The sequence below is a fragment of the Sinohyriopsis cumingii genome, chromosome 4, assembly GCF_028554795.1.
Source record: "Sinohyriopsis cumingii isolate HCF-2022 chromosome 4, ASM2855479v2, whole genome shotgun sequence".
Classification (NCBI taxonomy): Eukaryota; Metazoa; Mollusca; class Bivalvia; order Unionida; family Unionidae; genus Sinohyriopsis; species Sinohyriopsis cumingii.
Genome location: NC_142964.1, coordinates 117,273,147 through 117,289,914, shown reverse-complemented (window position 1 = coordinate 117,289,914; position 16,768 = coordinate 117,273,147). Strand labels below are relative to the sequence as shown.

General features: G+C 37.5%; 1 protein-coding gene across 1 annotated transcript in view; it reads right to left on the bottom strand.

Moving 5' to 3' along the window:
• The window catches only part of LOC149801962 (uncharacterized), a 47,164-nt gene extending 46,429 nt beyond the window's left edge, over positions 1-735 (bottom strand). Inside the window, exon 1 of the mRNA XM_089954371.1 lies at positions 656-735. Coding sequence (XP_089810497.1) covers positions 656-710 — 55 coding nt within the window. The 5' untranslated portion in view covers positions 711-735. The remainder of the gene's footprint in view (positions 1-655) is intronic.
• Positions 736-16,768: the final 16,033 nt, after the last annotated feature.

The window sequence follows — 16,768 nt, the reverse complement described above, 5'->3', positions numbered from 1 at the left end:
ACTATTTTCAATTGCATCAGCATGTTTAGTACACACTGTTTTTACAGAATTCTCATCTAGGAAAAGGGGCTTGTGTTTGCATTGTGAACATCACATGGTGTCAAAAATGACTTTCGGACGTGAAAATTGCAGGTGTAAATTTGTGGTTAGGGTGCAAAAACTTCTATGAACTGCCATTGACTTCTCGGGTCAAGTGGATAATATTCTTATGCTTTGTTTTAATATAGGTATCCAAAATTATGGACCTTTTTGACCTCACTTGTGGATTTTATTTTTTTATGATTTTTTTATACTTGGCCAGTGATTACGGCATTAAATTTGTGCATAAAAATTGTCCACTGTCCCCTGCCCCCTTATTGCGGGTAATATGGTGTAAAATAGTAGCAGTAAATGACGTATCCCTAATGTGATCACAGTTAATAGCAAAATATTATATTCTACTCACATACATCATCTCAAAACAAATTAGTGTACCCTTTAAAAGCCTCTACTTACAAACCGACCATTATTCGTGTATAAAATATGAATGTATATTTGTTAGAACTTGTTCAAAGACACAAAACGAACATGACATCGGCTGGACTCGAGCCATTGACCCCTTAATCCTGAGTCCATGTGGTAAACGGGTGATATCGGAAAATTAAGCGTTACTTACATTCAATCAAAGAGAAACAACACAAGACACAAACAAATATCCACAAGTCAGACATGTCCTTCCGTGATGCAGTTACGTTGCACATACTATGTATCAGGAAGATTAAATATCCGCCTGTTTATACATTCGACATACACCGATAAGTGTATGGATTAGAAGTATGGTAAACGAAAAGGGTCAAAATAACCCATACATTTTCAGCGATATCCAAATAGCTTGCAACGGTAGAGTTTTCGTTATAATGCTAATTTTTATGATGCAACTATAATTATTTCTATTGCAATAATATAATATACTGTCGAAATGTATTTTTAAAACTTGAATCCTTGCAGACGGTATCCAGATCTACCGTTGCGATAATATTTAGATGCTGGTATGACGGTATTTTATATTGTTGCAGCTGTATATTTTATTGTTCCGATAGTGATATCACCATTAAAACGCTCAAATTATATTGTACCGATGGAATGAAAAAATTAATTTTAGGGACATTAAAAAAAAACAACGATAAAATGAACCGTTGTCACAACAACAATAACTATAGTCATATCGGTATTTCAATGTCGTGGAAACGTTAGGTAAATATAGTTGAAAATGTATATGAGTAACATTGCAACGACACCAAATGTTAATGCGTTGCAACAGCTTAAAATACCGTCGCACCAACGAAGGTTATCGTTGCAACGATATCTCGATAGCAGTTGCAACGGTACTCTTAGTTTTTACCTCTTTGTACACTTTATAAGTAAATTTAATAGCAATAGGCGGTTGCACATGACATATATAATAACCTCATGCAACATGTAAGGTGTGAAAAGGAGGGAGAAAAGATGCAAAGAAATACAACATGAGCACAACAGGTCTAAAATAATTGCAGACAGCAGAGAGAGAGAGAGAGAGAGAGAGAGAGAGAGAGAGAGAGAGAGAGAGAGAGAGAGAGGATGATATTGTACTGACGAACTGAGCACCAACACCACCGGGGAAAGTATTTAAAAAGTTCAGAAATTAAACTGAAAACTCACAGTCATGCGGATAAAATATGATAGATTTTACTTTGGCGACATTTACAATGTGATGACACTGATAGTTTTGAATACCAGCATAATATTTTGATATTAGTTAAACGTAATATAGATATTTAATTGAAAAGCAACCGTGTTATACAGTCTGTATCAGATTCATTTTGAGTTTCCATTTCGAACACAGTTACCCCGCAGAAGAAAAGTGGTTCTAATGTTGTATTTCCTTCAAGGTAAGTGTATGTGATTTGCAGCCCCGGTCCTAGGATGTGCGGGGCCCAAGGCAGCAGGCGATGAGAGCGGGGATCCAAGCAAAACAATTGCATTGCGAGTTACTGCGGGGCCCAAGGCGGTTGCCTCGTTCGCCTTGTCCTAGGGCCGGGCCTGGTGATTTGGATTTTTAACGTAGCATTAGCAATTTTTCAGTCATATTGCTACGATGTCTGCAGCGTGACAGTTTATAGTAATGTCTAGCACTGGGGCGTCATGCCGCATACATGAAGCATGATACTAGTTGATGTCCTACCCAGTCACATTATCCAAGCATTTCTAACACTAACCTCTTAACGCTGCTGAGTGCCTAGAGAGGCAATTGCATGTACCATTTTTATAAGTCTTTGGTATGACTCAGCCAGGGTTCAAACCCACGACGTCCCGCATCTGAGGCGGACTCTCTAACCACTAAACCACCAGAGCGGTCTCCTTCAAAATAAAACCCCCCAAAACAAATATAAAAGTTATATTTTAGACCTGCGCAAGTACTCTCAGGTGATACAAGGTCAAAGTGAAAGTTGTGTACAATGTCAAACACGCGGAATTTTCGGGAGCCAACAACAGAAGAGTAGGTTCACTGACCTGCTATGAAAACACAACTGACTTTAAACAAAAAGGCTCCAAAAGAAAAAGAAGACATTTTTTGTCTAATTTATTCTCAGCCCCAAAATCAAGGTACAAACATTATTTGAAAACTTTGCCGCACGAGTCGTGTTAATTAAGTAAATGAACGTGCAATGGAGTCAGACAGAACATTTAGGTCAAATACATTCCAAGTGATTAAGCGACTGAATACGTTACTTTGCTCATATTGAGAGTCTTTTCTCTATGTATAGCCGTGTAGTTTGGAATATTTGCGCTACAATAAGTGTAATTAAAGTCACATTTTTATTCTTTCCATCTAATTTTTTTAATTGCGTTACGAATCAAACTGGTTGGTCGTGAATATGGCTTGGACATTAGTTGATCTAACTATGATTGTGTATGACTTGTGATGGTAAAAAATGCGATGGTGGTAGCCTAGAAAATAAATAATAATGCTCATTTGTTTTTGCGATTCAAGATTTTGATTGTTTTCAAGATTTAGTAAATCTATTATTATTTTTATTTCTTCCAAAAAATGTATTTTGCTGGATGTTTTAAAATGTATTTACTATGCTAACTGTTTATAAAGTTATGCGCATACATGCATGCATATATTTTGTACGCACGCATGCGCATATTGATGTACTATATTTTTGTATGGATTTATTTGTTCATAATTTTGATATATAGTTTTCACCACTGTAGATCACCGATTACGGTTTGTGGCAACATTTGCTTAACTCGTGCCATACGTAATTCATCTTGCCTTAAAATTATCAAATTATTTTATCATAAAATTTCTCAAAAATGTTCCTTGGGGAAAAATCCTGAGAATAAATTACAAAATGCTATTAGCAATGATGTTGTTGTTGTCATGCATATGAATGTGCACAATTTCATAAACAGAAACTTTTGAAAACGATAGAAATTATATGATGTGTGAACTGGGAGAAATACCCCCTTGGAGGTCCACAGTATAAAAGTAACGCCTTATGAGACCTTCCTTTTTATGTTCAGATGTACCTCTGTTGCGATAGGAATAAAATTAAAGTGGTTTAAGGATCAACGTACTATCCTACTAGTGCATAAAATCTACCCATGCATAGGCTTCTTCAGAAACATTACATACTATTAAATATATATATATATATATATATATATATATATATATATATATATATATATATATATATATATATATATATATATATATATATATATATATATATATATATATATATATATAATTTGCGTTGTTTCTTGGCTTTTCTCCACCATTATGTTTAGTATCTCTGTATTTTGTAAATGACCTTAGTACGAAATCAGGTTAATCATCAGCCTGGCGAGCAACATGTATTTTGTAAACAAACTAATACATAGCTAATATATCTCTATGATAAGAGATTAAATATTCAGATCATTATTAATGGAGTAAAACATGTTTTGTTTTTTTAATCTAAGTCTATGATATCAGATATCACTTGGAAATTCCTAAACTTGTTGACAACCTTGAATGTTTTAGAAAGGAAACTAACGTACATTTTGGGTATGTTATTGTGTCTTAACTTTTTATATCAATGTTGTTCAGTTGAAAAATTACCCATTCCAACTTTAACGTTCGTGCTGGAATCAGTCTTATTATTGTGTTCAGTTTGTATTTGGGTGGACTTGTTAACTTGAATTACAAAGTGTTCAGTAATATTTTCGGATTAAACAATTTTTTGTTGTTGGGATTAATGTGAATTCATTCAATGGCCTTTTTGGATTATATTATTGGGCGAAATCAAGACCGTTAACACATCGCTATATTTCAAGTCATTGACACATTGGTACATTCGACACTACAAGCACATCCACACATTCCATATTGAATTCGGATCACCAATGGAATTCATATGGAATTTTTATACATTTAGACTTGTGATAGAACTTTTAGGACTATTTTGGGATTTAATTTTGCTCTAAGATACTTTTAAATTTTCAATTTGTATTCTAGGGAAATAAAATAAATGTTGAATTTTACAAAACGTTTTGGTTTTCACTCTTTTCCGTTACTTAGTACTTCATAGTTATCGTTGATGTAGAATTCAACTACTGTTAGCAACTGCATGTTTACCCCAGGCTGTATAGTAATAAGGCGCAGTTTGTAAATAAAATACCCTTTTACCCATATAGGATGCTCAGTATTTATCTTTAATACATTAAACATACAATGGGGACATTACTTGTCATTGCCTCTCTCTCGCGGTTTTGACATAAATAATGAAAGTGAAAAACACAAAATAATGTATCTGTTAGACGTATAATTTAAAATGTTTCATGCCATTAACTTAACAAAAATCAAGCTAAAGCTATTTTCTTTAAATGTTTTATTTCTAATAGTTACGCAAAAATTATTCTTACTGAAGTTCCAAAAAATGAACGACTAAAAATATTGTGGAAAATATTTGTTGCTGTGATACTCGTACACTCCTTTACTAAACTTTAGCATGGATCAAAACTTATTATTTTAAAACTGATCTTTGTGGATTGTGTTTGTTTTATCTGCTTTGATAAAATGACAAATTGTGTGATTTGTGTGACTAATAGAGGCTCATATGTTTCTTTCTATTTTAGCGAATCCGTGTGTGTGTGTTTGTGTGTATAACACATACACACATGCATGCATGTATACATACATCCATATATATATATATATATATATATATATATATATATATATATATATATATATATATATATATATATATATATATATATATATATATATATATATATATATATATATATATATGCCTACATGTATATACTGGCCTACATACATACATACATGCATGCATGCATACATACATACATACATACATGTATATACTGGCCTACATACATACATACATACATACATACATACATACATAAACACATACATACATACATACATACATACATACATACATACATGCATGCATGCATACATATATACATACATACATACATACATACATACATACATACATACATACATGCATGCATGCATGCATGCATGCATACATACATACATACATACATACATACATACATACATACATACATACGTACATACATACATACATACATACATACATACATACATACATACATACATACATACATACATGCCTACATGTATATACTGGCCTACATACATACATACATACATACATACATACATGCATACATGCATGCATGCATGCATGCATACATACATACATACATACATACATACATACATACATACATACATACATACATACATGCATGCATGCATGCATGCATACATACATACATACATACATACATACATACATACATACATGCATAAATGCATACATACATACCAACAGACTAAATTCTATCTATTAACATGGGGTTTATGTGACATTAATCTGATGTTCTTTAAAAGTTCGAATACATTCCGAAGTATCTAATATTTCAAACAATAATATCGTACTGAACTGATCTCAAGAAAGAATATATCTGCATTTCGACCTAAATCCAGCACGTGAATAGTCACTAATAACAACTAGGAAGTTCGACTTGAAATCATCAAAGTTAGACATTGCATACATGTACTTCCCGATACAGGTATTTGGTTTTTTTTAGACAAATAAGATAATGTCCTCACGCAACAGCGTATATACTTCCCGATACAGGTATTTATTTTATTAGACAAACAAGATAATTTAGTTAAGGTTGTAGTGTTACTTATTATAGCGTGATTGCGAAGACTGCAAAAGTGAACAATCCTTACGTGACAGGATTTAAGAATTTTAACAAATCTGCCCTCGTTCACCACAAGATATCTGGAGAACACATTATAACCCAAGACATTTTTTCACAACAAAGAAATCAGTAAACTTGCCGAGACAAATGCGTTTTATTTGGATTACACAGTCAAGGGGTTATTGAAGATTCTGCTGGGTTTTAACTTTGCTGCAATAAAAGAAAGACCTTAAAGTTCAAGTGTAACTTATTAGAAACAAGATGAATCATTAGCCTCCTTGATTTTTGGATAAATTCGTTCTAGGACGAAGTACAATGAAACCGATGATAGTACACATTTTATGACTGGCAGTAAAATGACTGCCATTCGGTTAAAAAGATTTATTAGGCTTTTTGTATTGCCTTGTATGTAATATGTTGGTCTATAATATTACTTCAAAAAGATTATAAAGAGACTGTTAAAAGTAAGACTTTAAAAGAAAAATGAATTAATAAAATTATTTATTGAATTGAAAATGCATTTGTTTGTTAATTGTGCATGTTGATTTATTTGTATGTTTAGAGAGAGAGAGAGAGTATGTTGTGCAAGTTGCAATGTCCTATTTCAAGCTGAAAAAGTACGAGTTGGATGAAACTTTGTCAGCATATTTTTGACCCCCACATTTTTTATTTGACCCCCAGTTCTGACACCAAGGTTTTTTTTTTACCTTCAGTTTTACACCCCCGGGGGATACGCTGCAGTTAAGGTAACAACAACGTGTATAGCTCACTCGACAAATAACGTGATAGTGTGCATTCATATGGGTGGATTTGAACAAGTAAAGATGCGACTAACATTAGAACACACAACTCTATTACACCATGATTTTTGCTTTATAACAAATTGATATGTTGATGCCATTGATACTTCTCGCCCTTTTATCTTGCCAACGTTTACTCACACGAAAGGGGCCCCGAGTGGCCGAGTGGTCTAAAGCGCTTACCGTTACGGATCACTGCCATCTCACCTCTGTCTGCGTCGGTTGGAGTCTCGGATTCGGCTAATGTGGTTATGTGAGAAAGCTTGCCAGTAGCTTCTCGTGGGTCGGTGGTTCTTTCCGGGGGTTTCCGGGTTCTCCTCCACCATTAATACTGGCCGCCATGTATAGCCTATCTTGTGCTGAAAAATGGCGTTAAGCCCTACAACAACAACAACAACAACTCACACGAAACGTTAAATTAGTTTAATTATGCACCTTGCTAATGTAATTTAAAAACAAAAGGTTACCCAAACACTTTTTTAAAACTTTATTGTATTTACTTGTTGTCCGAACCCCACCCTGTACATCTTTAAATTAAAGCAGAAACGTTTATAATTAAATTATATCCGCCACTATAACGTCTAGCACAATAGGTCGTAAATGTTTATATATATATATATATATATATATATATATATATATATATATATATATATATATATATATATATATATATATATAAAATGGAATAATGCATAATCTTCCATTCATTTTATGTTGCTTCACCGTGTTGTTCCCATTCCATCCTCTCTCCTTCCACCAGCACACACCAACCGAATTTTATTTTGATTAATATTAATGAAGTTCGAAAACATCAGAGAGATACATATAGCGTTGTCATGAATATATACATGTAGTTTCAATCATGGGTTGACAGTTGAGTCACTCGGGGTGGGGGTGCGGACCGCACCGGATGACACCATCAAAGGGGGTGATACCAAACTGAAATTACTAGGGATTCTGTATGGTCTGTTACGAAAAGAGGTCCATGGGGGTGACACCATGAGCTACCGCAATGGGTGACACCAATCCTTGTGACGCCACTGTGGGTTGATCTGCCAAGTGAGCTATCGCGGCTTCCAAACACGTTAAATAGTGAAATGACTTTACAGAGGTATGTATGAGGGAATGGGGGTGAAGAGACTCAATCTTCTTATTCCTATTTCATTCCGGTGTTTTACAAAGAAAAATATTATGAAAGAAAAGAATAAGTACGTGCAGAGGAATCGCATATATAGACCAATAGAACCGAAAGAAAAGGTAATGCAAGCAAGTAAAGTTTGTAACGGAATAGGACAGAGCACTGATGAGGCTACCAGAAAATGATGCACTTGGAAAAGTTGAGACAGAACATAGAGTTATTATGACAATACAGGGTTTTAACGTCTTGATCAAAGATGTGAAAGGAAATTGACATATTTACGTCCTGTGGTTGTACAGAATGTACAGGAGTACGGGTCAAATAAATCAAATAGGAGAGGCCAGTTAACCTAGCCAGGGCCGATGGGGGTGGGGGTGGCAACCGGGGTACATCCCCGGGGCCCGTAAAGGGACCCGGGCCGAACACTTTTCAATTTTATAAAAGACAAATTTTCTTTGAACATAAACAAGGAGAGACCCGGGTGTTTCTTACCCCAGGACCTGTGATCGCTCTCCAAGGCCCTGAACCTAGTGTGAGTTTTAACAGAAATCGGCATGATAAACTAGTCCAAGCTGCATATTGGAGGATGCCGAGATATTATGGGTGAAATAAGTAAACAAGTGACCGAGTTGAGATGCGTGAGGCAATAAACCTATGTGATGAAAATATACTTTTCAAGGGGCACATTGAAGAGTAAAATCAATAAACAGAAGAGCCTGGCTATACCAGGTACGCTCACATACCTGGTTTCACGGGTGCAACGGAGTTACTTATCGTGTTGCAACGGAGTTACTGATCGTTGCGCCAAAAATTACCTCCCTTAGCTCCAATGCGCATGTACACAAAAAATTTCCAGTTCAGGATAGTTCACCGTTCAACACTTAGTTAGCGAAACATAAAGTCAACAAAGGAAGGAATCTTAGCTGTACTACATATCATTATGGTTAAACCAATGAATAAATTATATATGTCAAACATCTTTTTTTCATACTAGGAGAATAATTACAGACATTACATCAGATAATTAGATTCAGTGTCCATACTTACATTATATCAGATATTTAAATAATATTTACTTTCCATACTTACATAATATCAAATAATTAAATTAAATACACTGTCCATACCTGATAATATAGATTCATTATCCATAATTTCAGATACATTTCACTCTATTCTCCGATTTTAAACATTTATTGCACATTTTCGGTTATATAACTTTAACGAAAACAATCTCAACAATTTGCATTCTTTATATGTTGATACATCCTTCTTTCTCAGTTACTTTCGCAAGACTAATAGTTCGTTTTTAACACGAGTTAAGAAAGTTATAACACCAGCTCGATAGGAAACTTTCGATACGTCAGATTTGTAATGCTAAATATTTTAAACCAGAAAAGATTTTTGTTTTTGTTTAAATGGAACACAGTATTTTAATATATTCAGAGGAACTTAACTAAACAATAATTACATTAACTATCATAACGATAAAGGAGTGTAATTAATGCAGACGGAATATTTATTCATATCTGGATGTAAATATCGTACAATATTCAGATTAAATTAACATTCCCAATGACTTTATTTTTTTCCAGGTGCACATGAAGTTCAAAACGTTTCGCTAGCCTTCTGCTCATTTTGTAGTGTTGATCAATCAAAAAGGGATACAAACAACCATAAAACAAGTTTTCACTCCAAACCAATAAGATAAGGAATCAAAATAAATAAGGAATTCAAGACGAAAAAAAACAAATTAAAAACAAATTTAAAAAAAAAAAATATTTTTTTTATTTTGTATCTATACTGCCTTCCTGATCTACTCTTAACCGTCTCCTTGTCTCTTAAACAACATCTGGCATGAAAATTAACACCTCTACGAACTCACTCACGGAGCGAAAGCAGACCCAGTTACCACGTGACTCCAGTATTGCGACTCAACAAGAGAACAAACTACAACAGTCTACCTCTCACACAACTACAACACAAAGGGCAGGGATTGAGAATAAGACTGTCCATACCAATACGGACCAAGATCCGTTAGTAACTCAACAACAACTGGCTGAAATTTTAAATCAAGCTTCACAAACTATTTCTACTAACATACTCCGCCAAATCCAGGCAATGTTGGCAGACGACCCCGAAGAATTTGAAACTTCCACGCTGGCAGCGGCCCTGGAAGTATCATCATCCAGCGGCGGTGAAGTTGAGGAACCTGCACCACCTAAACAGAGTGGAAAAAAGGAAGGCTCTATCTACCGGAATATGGGACTGGGAAAGGCAATTGATGATATCAAAAAAGCGGGCCACTTCGTCAATGCAATCCAATACATTAATTGGCGCTCTCTTGGTACACAGAAACCACGACGGGCACAATGGCATTATGGAGTCAGAATTTTGAGCCAATTCTATTATGAAGCTTACTCAGAGTTCTCCTTGCACCAGCTGACTGAGGCGGCTAAATACATCGCTAAACTTCATGGTTATGCCTTTCCTGGGGAAACTAACGAAGAAAGCAAAACAGCCCAGCTATGCAGGGAAGCAGAGGACAGACGGGGAACGTTTGCCTAAAAACAAAAGGCCCTTCTTAGGGCTACTAAAATTGCCTGTAAATATCTAATAGGGATCCATTTTGACTTGGTATCCCTCCTAGATCAACTAATCTTACATCTGAATTGCTCTGCTTTGGTACCGCCGTTTAAATTCTCACACTTACTCTTTTACCATGCGTTACTCAACTGCTATAAGTCGTTTAGACTTGACCGATTGGTTTTTAATTTCAATAAGTATTGGTTTTTAATTTCAGTAAGTATGTACACTATGTACACTAAATTCAAACTTGTTCGGAAAATTTATTAAAAATTTATAACTCTTATGATTTGATTAACTGCAGAGGTGGCTAACACATTATTGGTATATTTTGTCCATTAGTAAAACTGGACATGATTTGGAACAAGTACGGGCTGGCGTTTTCGGGAGTACATGACATCCATGGCTGGCTTTCCGAGTACCTTTCCTCCTTTACCACGCTCGGACAACGTACACGTGACAGTATGTGGAACGATTTCCACCTGCCACAAGACCAGGTGTCCTAATGTGACGTCATCGCTGCCGACCAATCGTGGCGGGCGTCACATACTGCTTGGGTTGACACCTGGGGCATTTCAATCCAACTAAGAAACATGAGTGTGTGGTGTGACTATTCCCACTCATGTTTATTAGCCTTTCAGTCAGGTTGTTAAGGACTAGTTAGTCCTACACCTGAGTGGCTAAATTAAAACAGTACTCTGTGAGTACATAAAAGCCTGGGGGATGAGGCTTCTTTTCCTTCCCCCAGGAGTAATTAAAAATCACGCAGTGCGTGAATAAACAAGTGGTACATGTTCAAAAGAACGAAAACCACTATAATCCAACTAACCAACCAACCAACTAGACTGCCGAGAGGTTTTTCAATTTATACGAAAGGCACGGGCGTGAAGGGAAACATCCCCCTAAGACCCAAATCTTATATTACCTAGATCATCACTTAAAACGCGCGGACGTGAAGGAAAACATCCCCTAAAACCCAAAACTTATATTACCTAGATTGTGACCCAAAACGCGCGGACCTAAAAAAAACACTCACTCACTTTTTTATACTACCCATCATTATTCTAAAAAAAATTGACAAGCCACTTCAAGAAAATACTTACACACACACACACACACACACACACACACACACACACACACACACACTTTCTAAGCAAGATAAAGAATTCATGTGCTTATACACGCACTTCTATTTTTTGAACTTATTATAGGCAATCGATTGTTATTTCTTTTCTAGAGGTTGGGGTAGCCCTGAAAAGGGCTGTTTTTTCGTGTGTGAACTTGAAGCTATGGCAATCTTTTAGGTTCTAAGATGGCGGCCTCCTCTGACGATAGGCTTTCTCCCAGGATAAGGTCTGCTTCTTCGGAAAGAAAAGAAGAACTCTTTAGTATCGATACGACAGTCGACAAAGCCTCTGTCAGGTTCAGGTTGCTGCTGCTGTTGTTGCTGTTGCTGCTTTCTCTGCTGTTTCTGAAGTCTGTACTTCTCTGTCCATCCTTCTTTCTTCTCTGAAGAGCTCTTCTATTAGGTCTTCAGTGACTTTTAACATTCTCACATTCTCTATCTCTTCAGGCTTCGGTATCAGACTGTGTCTGACCCTATGCAAATTTACGTAGGCTTCGTTTAGCTTAGCTAGTCTGGAGCACATCTTCGTAGGAGGATGAGTCGACAATGGATGGTTAGACTTGAGAATGCCCCGGTTTTATAGTCAAAGCGCGGACGTGAAGGAAAACATCCCTACACGGTTTTCGAGTCGGAACATTCAATGAGTGTCATGGGAGGGATAGAGAGAAGTCAAAGAGCATGAATCAGGATACCTATAGCTAAACAAAAGACAAAGGCATTTTTTTCTTCAAAACAACATTTTTTATTCAAAATCACTTAACACTAACAAGTAACACATTTTTTCAACAATAACCATTCAATATAACATCAAACATTTTTTCAAATAACAAACATTTTTTTCTCAACTAACACATTATTTTGGACAGGGCTGACAACGTTGTGAATGAAATTGTTATTTCCACTGTTGGAAGTCATTAGGCCATTGATGAACACTACGTTTCCTAGCTCGAAACAAAAGATAAGTATAATGGTCACAGAACCATCGATCTACTTTCACGTCGTTTCTAGAAGAAGAACGAGGGTCAAAATGAGTCACTAAATGTTCAAAGGAATATCCCCGGCTGCGATGATGCAGAAAATACACACAATATTGTCCACACACCAAGGAATCTGTGCCTTGTAATTTCACATTATTGAATCGTGTGGTCTGAGCATTTCTTCTCATAAAGTCAATGATATCATCTTCCAAAGGAGGCAATCCATACGAACTGAAATATTCCACACATCCTTCTTGAGGAAAGTAGACGGCTACCCAGTGGGTTCCTGGGAGATGACTGTCGTCCGTGTTGATCACATAAGCTTGATGGTCTTGAGGTTTGCGATGAGGGAGTTCATCTTTAGCACAGACGACAGGATTCCAAGAAGCAATATACGAACTGTGGTTCAAAAGATAATAAAGTTCCCAGGTATCCATTTATTTGTGTGTTTTTTTCTTCACAGGTAATGATAAGTGATCAATTCGATCCTGACTTTCTCTTGGAAAATGTCTGACAAGTAAAAGGCGTTTAGCTCCGACTTCTTACTCTGGTCAAAGAGAGATTCGATGCGACGGATCTCCAGAGGTGTTAATGGAGGAGAAGAATGTTCACGCAAGTCTTTATACCACTGATGCAACACGTCTTCTTCCGAGATGAGACTCCAAGCTTCGTCCAGATACTCGTCCAATTTTTCTTCTTGAGTCAACATCAGACATTTGTCGTGTTGAATTTGACTAGGATGATCGTTGTGACATCCATAGCACTCTTCCTTGATCAATTCTTTCATTTTATCTGCCAGGACTGTAGCAAAACAGGAGACTAAATGGGCTTCTTGTTCTGGCCATCTTGACTTCATCATGATAACTTCTTCGTCTTTGTCTTGGGATTCTTCTTCTTCCACAGCCTCCTCACATTTCATGTCCAAAGTTTCTGCACTAGGTAAAGAGGGATAACAGTCTTCCATAGCTTCTAATAGTCTAGAATGACTTCTCTCAAACTGTTGATTTCTATCGTATTGTCAAATTCTGCATACAGGAGGACGTTCACTGTGTCAGGTAGAGGATTAGTAAACTGAAGTTCCACACGAATCTGGCCAGATTTTATGGGGTGGAAATGTCCCTCATCGCTGCCTTGGTCTGGAGTGAAATCAAACGCCTACAAACCGTAGCCTCCTGTATAATCCTCGTACGATATGCCGTGACTGGTGTTGGTTCCTAACTGTCCGGTGGCTTCGTACAGGGACAAGTACGACCTCAAGTAATTCCTGTCACCAAACTTAGGCTCAAAGGGTCGGGTACACAGTGTCTTGCCATCGCGACTGACTTCGATCTTGGCTACGTTGTAATGATGAAACAGGAAAGGATTTTCGTTGTGGACTCCGTTGAAGGCTGAATTCTTGACGATACCAATAATCAAACGCTTGGGTAACTGGCCTTGGAACAGATGATCTTCGGTCATGGATCGCTGTCCAGCAGGAATAGTGAACGTTTTTACTTCCACGCGTCGTATCGGATACCTGGCGGTCGTTCTGCTCAACGTGTGACCGATGTCGTTTCCCACTTTGGGTTACACTTCCACGCGTCGCACGTAGAGCCTGGCTTCTTGGATGATGGTTTTGTACTCGTTAGCATGGGCCATCAAATGGAAAGCGGTACTGCTGCGATTCAGTCTCAAGCGAATATCCACTCCGTTCAGTAAATACTTTTCTTGTAACCACATGTCCAAATGCAAACAATCCATCAGTTCTAAACTACGTCCTTGCAGAATTTTATTTCTACGTGTGTTAAATCCCACATTGTGAGGATCGTCATCTGCTGTGAGGGCTGTGTCGTTAAACGTGTTATCACCTGCTGTGTCAGGTTTCCATACCACGCAAGCATCCAGATGAGTATTCTTGGCTTCTTTTCCGTACGTCAAGAGATTTTCCAGGTAGGCACGATCAGGGTAAGTATCCATGCTGCTGCTGACCAGTTTGTTATTTAAATACAAGTCCACTTCGCTGAACAAGGAAAGCATGCAATTGTTGACAGGAGCTACTCTTGCATCGCCTCCTGGATTGGTGTTGTCCGTTTTAATCACTTTCACTTTCAAATACAGGTAACTGCTATTCAGATCGATGTAATCTTCGGGCTGTCCTTTGATATCAAACTCGATGGGAGCTGAATCCGTCAAAGAGGAGACGGGATGAAATTCCACCCATTGGGATTCTTGAATCGTCATCATGGTGGGTGGCATGGCAAACAGATCCAGTTCCGACTTGGAACAAGCGCAAGACTCTCGGTGCATCATTTTTTTCTGTTTCTCAATACTTTAGTAATCGAAAACGTCTAAGTCTCGAACGGTTCTTCTTTTCTTTGTCTTTCTAACTTTAGAAGTGTGAAGTCTGGTAAAAGTGTGTTTTCTTCTTCGTCTCTTTCTGCCTTGTCCTTGCTGTCTCGTCAGGGAAGTTGGAATGCCTGACTCAGTAGGGTTCAGGACATTTATAGGAGTTTCTCGTCGACCCAAAAGGTCTTTGCCCGTTTGCAACAAGACATTTTTGCCTGCTCTCAAGAAAGCTTTTTTTTGGGTTTTGCTTGCCGATGATGACATTTTGGAGAAATTCTTTGCCGTGTGTCAATGCCGCATCTTTCAAGGCGTGCAATCCGCGTGTCACCATCGGTTTCAACACCGGAGCCACCGAACGAAAAGTCGATTTTAACATATCTCCTAAACCGTGTCCTCGCTATCGAGCAACCCCTCGGTACACTGGATACATAACTTACGAATCGTTAGAGAACCGTTTTCGAAAATGGAGTTTCACTGTGACTTTTCCTTTGGTAAATGGAATATTTTGTCCCAGATCTCCTTTTATAGCAATGTTGACCGTGTCCAAATACGACTTGCTGACAGGCAAATAGTGAGGATGTACAAATTCACGGTGGACTTGGTCAGTGTTTCCACCTTCCTCGTCAGTGACCGTGGCAGAATCCACTTTGAAAGGAATGACGCACAGTAACGGTACGGGGGTGTGTCTCACCACGTTATACTCTACCACATCGGAGTACACAAAGATCAAATTCAGTCCTTGGTTCAGTTCTACCGGGAAACGAAATAACTTGGTAAAAGAATCGTTGTCGGAAATGACTGGTAATTCGTTTTTCTTCATCATGGTCATCATCATGTCCATGTCCCCGCCCAACATGTCGAACAATTCAGAACAAAATAAAATAGACATGATTTTACCCCCCGTCAAATTTCATCAGGAAGCGACGAGCTGCTTTGTGGTACTCCAGGGTGACACTTTTTCTGACACTTTCCAAAGCTTTCAGAAACACGACATTAAATCTGGAGGTAATGGTGCTCACTAAATGTTGACAAAATAATAGCCTGGAGGAACGAACAAGTGGTAGGTCCACTTTTGAGTTTTGTCATCATAGGTTTTATTGTTATATTTTAAACTATTCAAGTACTTTTGCAATTGTTCGTCATGAACTTCCACCGTAAAAAAAAATTTGATTGGGAAGGACATTGAGGACTTGGGTCGGGTGAATGATTTCTACCAAAGTCACATCCCAATGGGCTTCGTGATCTAATTGGATGGTCTGAGGTAATTTGACCGTGTAACAGCACTACGTGTTCTTGGGAAACACCTCCATGGAACTGTCACTGGGTAAGGTTAAGTAAAATTGGTTGTTAGTGTGACTCATAATTCCAGAGTTCTGTGGCTGTCCGAGGGGTTACTGGAAGTCAGAAGCGTGTCTCCGCCCAAAATGGGGTTGTTGTTGTTGTTAGAGTGGTGACTGGCACTGGCACTGGACACAAGGTTCCCGTTGTTCCCGTTGGAAGAGAATTTCAGGGAGGGATT